Here is a 7,731-nt window from a genome sequence, read left to right as displayed (position 1 = left end):
TCTCTTTCCTTAGAACATGTCCTATTATTTTTTTTAGCTTATGAAGTTAACCAGAATATTGAAGCTTCCTAACAGAGGTGCACACTACTTATTATTAGTGATGGGAATAATCCAAGGATGAAAGAATTAACTAGTTCTTCGGATTTGTAGAAGTGGTGGTAAATGCATAGTAATCATTTGATTACTAGACATAATAGCTAAAGACATTGTTTAACACACTACATCCCTCCTATAAAATAATGGTTATTAGTTTTTAGATTGGCAGCACCACTTGTACTTCCAAAGTTGGAAATTATATAATGATCCATATATCTACAGGGAAACAGAGGCAAAAACAGCCAAATTATCTGAGAATGCTGGGAGATGTGAAGCCAAACCTAACAGCAGGATCCTGTTATTTGCTGAATCTGCTTCTCACATAGCTGTGTGTTAAAATGTCAGCCTGTCCAAGGCATTCCAACATTGCATCTTAAAGATAAAGGAGAACTTACAGTGAAATTTGTCTTGAATGCAACTTCTTTTACCTTGCCAGGAAGGATTTTCCCCAATTGATCGAAGAAGAATAACTGTCCCAGAGTCATTCAGCTCAGGATAGATTAGGGAACTCAATATTTGTTGGTTGAGCGCTCAAGTAAAAGTATATTGCAAAAAGGGTGTCTCATACTGATATTGTTTGTGAGAGCCAATTTTATTTAAATGCAGAATGACCTGTTCAATATGGGACTGTTGACACTCCTGGTCTGGTTGATCGGTGTCAGGGGTGTCATAGCTGGGGAACCCTTGAGGAGTGGGATATCGGGAGGGGGAAAGTTAGCTATTGTTGCAGAGAGGGGCTGAGGAAAGGAAGAATGGTGCAATGAAGGTGAAGGTCTGCAAATGGGCTGGTTGAGAGAAAGGCTGCAGTCCTCAGAGGGTAGACCAAAGTCCCTGTGAGGAGTTAGGGATGCCTTTCTATGCCCTCAACCTACAAGGAGGATTAGGAAAGCCACTTGCCCTGTGGAACTTGCTCTGCAACATTTCCTGACTCCTTATAACTTAAGGTGTCTCATCTTTATGGAATACTCTGATGACACAAAAACTTGCTTCCATAGAAATGACATTTGTAATGATGGCAGGTCAGATTGAGGTTTCATGCATCTGACAGATGAAGCACAACTCTCCTGATTCTCTTCTGCCTACCAGTTAAAGTGTGTGGTTAATATCAAGACCAAAGTGCTTTGGGAATTCAACAGTTTCTACTCCTTTTCACATTATTCACTTAAAACCTTTGGTGAAATGTATTATCGTATCTTTTCAGGTAAACGTGTAGGAACTGAGGATGAACTTTTATGGTGGGTGAGCTTTTTTTAATTGTGAATTTTGTGGAAAAACTTTGGAAAACCTGTGAAAAAAAATTAAAAGCCACTTTTGGAAATTTGTGACTCTTCCACCAATTTGTGACTGAGAGGAGGGAGATTTAGATTTTAGAGTCATACCGCACAAAAACAGGCCCTTCAGCCCAACTCGTCCATGCTGACCAAGATGCCCATCTATGCTAGTCCCATTTGCATGTGTTTGGCCCATATCCTTCTAAACCTTTCCTATCCACGTACCTGTCCAACTGTCTTTTAAATGCTGTTATTGTACCTGCCTCAACCACTTCCTCTGGAAGCTCATACTATATACGGACCAGTGTCTGTGTAAAAACTTGCCCCTCAAGTCCCTATTAAATCTTTCCCTTCTCACCTTAAAATGATGCCCCCAAATTCTCAATTCCCCAACCTGGGGAAAAAGACTGAGTACATTCACCCACTTCATTTGAGTTTAAACTTCAAAGTTCTTTTTATCTTCAAAACCAGAGAAACACCTGGGAAAATAAGACACAAAAGGTTAACTAATCCTGTTCCCATTGGCCCAGATTATCCCCAACCAGGAGCCCTTCCATTGGACCAGCTCCTGATGACTAACCCAGCCTCTGGGTGGAAGCTTCCTGTAAACCAGCCAATCAGTGAGTTGTTGGATGCAATGACATCATCAGGTGGTTGAGTTTCCCCTCCCTGGTCCAATCAGTTTCAGGAGTCACTGGTCTGTGTTTATTAAAGGGAGTCAGTGGGGTGCTGAGTTCTCACTGAGTTGCAGTGGTTTGTATAATGGGGTGCTTGGTGAAGGGCTTGGTCCCTTTGTTGGTTTTGGTTGGAGCTGTTTGCTGCTCTGATACTTGGCAGCAGTTTAGAAGCAGGCATTTCCCATGGAGCATTGAGAAGGCCACTGATGCCCCACCTGGGCCTTCCTTTGGGTCTGGTTTCTGTGTGTCTGAGGGGTGAAGTGTGTCTTCACTGCAGACTGTGATGGTGCAGTGTGGGGAGCACAACCTACTGCTCAGGGCCCACAGGGATTTATTTGGAACTGGACACCTGATTAAAGACGCTGACCTGACCCTGGGGGCAGCAGGTTGTTGGCTAACTGGGATCCTCTCCCAGAACCACATGGTCCTCTTTGACTATGGGCTGCATGAGTGTGGCAGCAGGTTGCAGGTGAGGGCACTCTCCAACTCTTGCCCTGAGCTTGGTGTCTGGATTGGTCCCACACTGAACTCCTGAACACTAGGTGGTCAATCTTCTCCCTGGGCTCTGGAACTGTAACTTGCTCTTGTTCCAGTGGTTGTTTGAAATTGACTCCTGCTTCCTGACCTTGTAGTTCCTTCCAGTCTTGGCTCCTTTCAGCCTCCTGCTGCGCTTCTTGACACTGAAACCTGTTTGTGGCAATGGAATGATTGAAGCCTGGAGCCCCGCACCTCTAGGTTCAACAACAGCTTCTTCCCCACTGCCATCAGGTTCGTCAGCTGACCTGGAAAACCCGAATCGTACCTCGGACCATATTTGCTTTTCCCTCCCCCTCAACCTGCACTAATGTCATTATGTTTATTTTGTTGTGTATGTTGTGTGTAATTTGTTAAAGATTGTGTTAACTTGTGTTTGTAATGTATTGTGCTGTTGCTGTGAAAAGCTAATTTTGATGGAATTTATACCCTGGGTATGTAAGTTCATTGTCATGGACATGAAGGTGATGATTTTTTGCATCCTCACTTGCCGCAGATTATTGGAGAGTGGCAAATATTTAAGGGAGTACGGATAACCCTGGGAATTACAGACCAGCAAGTCTTTATTCGGTGGTGGGCAATTACTGGAGCAGATTCTCAGAAACAGGATTCATGAGCATTTGGAGAGACGTAGGCTGATTAGAAACAGTCAGCATAGCTTTTTGAGGGGCAGGTTATGCCTCATGAGCCTGACTGAATTCTGAGGATGTGACAAACCACATTGATGAAGGTAGAGTGGTGCATGTGGTGTACATGGATTTTAGTAAGGTGTTTGATAAGGTTCCTCATGGAAGGCTCATTCAGAAAGTCAGGAGGCATGGGATCCAGGGAAATTTGGATGTTTGGATTCAGAATTGGCTCGCCCATGGAGGACAGAGGGTGGTGGTAGATGGAGTGTATTTTGCCTGGAGGTCTCTGACCAGTGGTGTTCTGCAGGGATCTGTTCTAGGACCCCTACCCCTTGATTCTTCTTTTTAATTATATATGTGACTTGGATGTGAAAGGGAGGGTTAGTAAATTTGCAGATGACACGCAAGTTGGTGGTGTTGTGGATAGTGTAGAAAGTTGCTGTAGGTTACAAAAGGACATTGATAGGATGCAGAGTTGGGCTGAGAAGTGGCAGATGGAGTTCAGCCCGGAAAAGTGTGAAGTGATGCACTTTGCATCCTCAAATTTGAAGGCAGAATAGCAGGATTCTTTGCAGTGTGGAGGAACAGAGGAAACTTGGGGTCCATGTCCATAGATCCCTCAAGGTTGCTGTGCTGGTTGATAGTTGTTAAGAAGGCAGATGAAGCGTTGGCCTTCTTTAGTTGGGGTATTGAGTTCAAGAGCCGCGAGGTGATGTTGCAGCTCTATAGAATTCTGGTTAGACCACACTTGGAATATTGTGTTCTGGTCATCCCATATAGGAAGAATGTGGAAGCTTTAGAGAGGGTGCAGAGGGGATATACCAGGATGCTGCCTGGATTGGAGAGCATGTCTTATGAGGATAGGTTGAGCGAGTTAGGGCTTTTCTCTTTGGAGAGGAGGATGATGAGACGTGACTTGATAGAGGTGAACAAAATGATGAGAGGCATAGATCGAGTGGACAGTCAGACTTCTTCCCAGGGTGAACATGGTTAACATGAGGGGACATAATTTTAAGGTGATTGGAGGAAAATATAGAGGGGATTTCACATGCAAGTTTTTAGTGGCTGTGTAGAATGCACTGCTGGCAGAGGTGGTGGAGGCAGATAAATTGGGGACATTTAAGAGACTCAAATAGCCACATGAATGATAGAAAAAAAGAGGGCTATGTGGGAGGGAATGGTTAGATAGATCTTGGAGCAGGATAAAATGTTGGCACAAATCTGTGGGCTGAAGGGTCTGAAGTGCTCTAATGTTCCATGAATGGACAATTTAATCTGACAGGCAGCACCTCCTCTGGTTCTGCATTGAGGGTCTTGGCTTGTATTTGGCTGCAGTCTCAGGAGTGGGACCCTGGCCCATGAACTTCTCACTCAGTGGGAGTGCTACCCACTGGGCCACAGCTGGCACCCCTTCCCTAAAGGGCACTGGGGAACCAGTGAGGTTCTGGATCATGATGCCTGTCTGGTCACTGGCAGCCCAGAAACCTGATTGGTTCAATTAAATTTCCCTTTCCAGTGATGGAAGGAGTGAATGGTGGAGTTACTGCGTCAGTGTCAGACCTCTCCACACCACTGCACCCCATGAGGGTTCCCACATCACAATGGACTGTCACTGGGATCTGTCCCTGTTGCACAGGATCAGTGTGAATGGGGCAGGATCTCACTGTTCTCCCCCAGTGGGATGTTTCCATCACAAATGGTGATGTGGTGACCAATTTCACAACCAAACTGACCACTCTCCTCTCAGACCTGCTCCCCTGGGTAACCTTGTCTTTCAGATAGTTGGAGATTTCCTGGTCTACATCACCCACCTGAACCACACCCCCCCCCCCCACCAGCTCACAGATCTGTCATTGTGTGAACTAATGGAGCCATCATTCCCATTGAGTGCTGTTATTTCAGGTAACCACTGAGTGAATTCACTGGTGAAATCTTGGGCTAATTTGTTCCCTGAAGTTCTCCTAAAATGGCTGCTCTGTCCCTGCAGGAAGGGAAATGTGAGCAGTAACCCGATCAAATCCACCTGGATCCCATTCAGCTTGACCAAGGCTGGAGAAGGGCATCGGTCATTCTCACTGCGTCTAATGATTGGTGTGTGCTGGGTGGATAGGGAGGGGATTCCTGGAGTCTCCCACTGGGAGTTAGACTCACTGTCTTCAACTCTTTTTCTCCAGATGACTGGGTCACGGAGTGCACCTCCACTGTCTACTACCTGGGGGACCTCATTCACATCGAGGTCTCTGTTTCAATGACCAACCACATGCCCCTGAAGCTCTACATTGACCGGTGTGTAGCCACACTGAGCCCAGACAAGGACTCCACCCCCAAGATACCCCATCATTGACCGTAATGGGTAAGGAGCTGCCTGCTTTCTCCAGCTGCTCCTGTCTCAGTGGCTTCACTTGATTCAATTCATGTCCCTTCTCCCCAGTTGCCTCCTGGACAGCAGAGCTGAGGACTCCCACCTTCGTGCTGCCAAGAGGGAAGCGTGAGCTGGACACTCCAGTTTGACCTGGACCATTCTGCTTCTTAGGAGATGACTGTTCCTTGCTAAGAGGAGCCCAGACATTTGGTTCTCCATGTTGGGAGGGAGTCACTAAAGGAAGTGTTCATTGTGTCCTCAGGTTTTCATCAGCTGTCTCCTGAGAGTTGCTGCAGTGGATCGGAGAGATTCCATGAGCAAAGCTTGTACTTTGCAAAAGATGCAGAATGTCAGTGCCCCTCTCCCCCTCGGGTGGGTTCCTAGTGAAGTGATGCCCCACCTGACTGATGGATTGGTTCTCTTGTTTAGCTGGACCCCACTGGAAGAATCAAACACTGACGTTTGTGCCTGTTGTCATGTGGGCAACTGCAGTGCCACAGGGGAGTTCTGATTCCCTTCCAGAGGAAGGAGGGACCTTGTGCCTGAAGCTGGTAGGATGTTGGTGGTCTGGATGATAGAACGTGACCTCTCCCCTTCCCACCCCACCCACTAACTGGAATGTGTGACCCTGCAGGGAGTGATGCTGGAGTGAATTGGGAGGGGGAGGTCTCACTGGGACCCCTGGTCATTCTGGACACTGCCACCCACCTGGCAACGGAGTCCCTGAATGAGATTGAGCATCGGGCACTGGCAAGGTCTCTGGGGGTGAGTTGACTGACTGCCAGTTTCCACGCCCCTCGGTGGTTCCCTCACTGACCACTGGTTTCTCATTGCTCTGTTGGTGCAGAGACTGAGGTGGTCCTGTCCGTGGCTCTGACTGTGATGGCTCTCTCTGATTTCTGCTATTTTGACAGCCTCATTCCTGTATATTACTGATCGATGACCAATAAAGCAGTGGTTGTTTCTACCCGATGTGGTGTCTCATGTCCCTGGGCTTGGGGTTGGCCAATTTGCACCAGTGCTTTTACACACCTGTGTTGCTGGCACAGAGCTATTGCCATGGGAAACGGGGACCAATGGGTGGGTCTCTGACCCTGGCAGTGCTGCCTGGTCACTGACATCAGAACAGGATGCAACATCGTGACATTTGTAGATCAGTTTGTCACTGGTCACATCTGCTTCTGTGTAAGGGGATGTGGGATTGGTTTTGTCCCGCTGGGAGCAGTCTTGCCCCCATTTCGTCTTTTGTGGGTTCCAGGAGCAGCTCTATTCCTGTGTCGAGTGAGTTCAGATGGTCCTGTACTTGAATTGGAGTGAGGCAGTTGTACTAAAAGGTTCAGACTGAGGGATTGGTGAGTTTTTCCTCTGGAGTCTAGAACTGGGCCACTGTCACAGGGTATGAGGTCATTCACCCAGGGCCCAGGTGAGATTTCTCTCCTGGTGTTGACTCAATTCACCAACATGCCCAACAGATGCAGTGCAGACACTTTGCATCTTCTGCTCTTGTCTGTGACCTTGCTGTGTAGATTCCGCCCTCTATTCCTTTGGACAGGATTTGAAGTTGGTCATTGTTCACCCAACTCATTTCTCCCAGGCATTCACTGGAGGTTGTCTCTGTCCTGTTCCTGCAAAGGTCTGTCTCATTCCTGTCCTGTTTCATGCAGTGAGAGCTCCACATACCCCTCACCTGCACACTTCCCCAAGAACTGGGGAATGGAAATTGCTTTGATCTGGGACACACTTGGGAACACTCACATTTGTGTCAGTGAAGTCAGTTCTCAACTTTCAGCTCAGCCAGGATCTTTGTAGCATGCATGTCCCCAGTGTGCAGTTGTTGGTTTAAGACTTGTATATCAACCAAACTAAATGCTGTGCAGTGAGGAGAGGGAAAGGTGGGGAAGATGATAATGGGAGAGAATTAGTTGTGTGGAAATGGAGAGAGACAACAGCTCCTGTACACACACTTGCCAAGGTGGGTAACCCTGACCCTGTAACGACACTTCTTTCAGTAAATGAGATCATCTACTTCCCTCTGCCTGCTGAGTTTACCTGCTGTGCCTCCATCTGCTGGCAGTTTCCAAAATCCACCCTCTCTTTGCTGTGACAATAGTGTTGAATTTTCATCTGCACACATTGAAGTTGCCCCCTGTATAACCCAGTCC

General features: G+C 47.1%; 1 protein-coding gene across 1 annotated transcript; it reads left to right on the top strand.

Annotated features, from left to right (window-relative positions):
- Positions 1-2,481: 2,481 nt before the first annotated feature.
- LOC127569195 (zona pellucida sperm-binding protein 3-like) lies at positions 2,482-5,699 on the top strand. Its single transcript, XM_052013593.1, is given in 5 exon segments — positions 2,482-2,513; positions 5,195-5,298; positions 5,382-5,530; positions 5,532-5,560; positions 5,639-5,699. Coding segments are annotated over 5 exon segments (375 nt in total).
- The last annotated feature ends 2,032 nt before the right edge of the window (positions 5,700-7,731 follow it).

The sequence above is a fragment of the Pristis pectinata genome, chromosome 4 (assembly GCF_009764475.1).
Source record: "Pristis pectinata isolate sPriPec2 chromosome 4, sPriPec2.1.pri, whole genome shotgun sequence".
Classification (NCBI taxonomy): domain Eukaryota; kingdom Metazoa; phylum Chordata; class Chondrichthyes; order Rhinopristiformes; family Pristidae; genus Pristis; species Pristis pectinata.
This window is presented reverse-complemented; position numbering and strand designations above follow the sequence as displayed.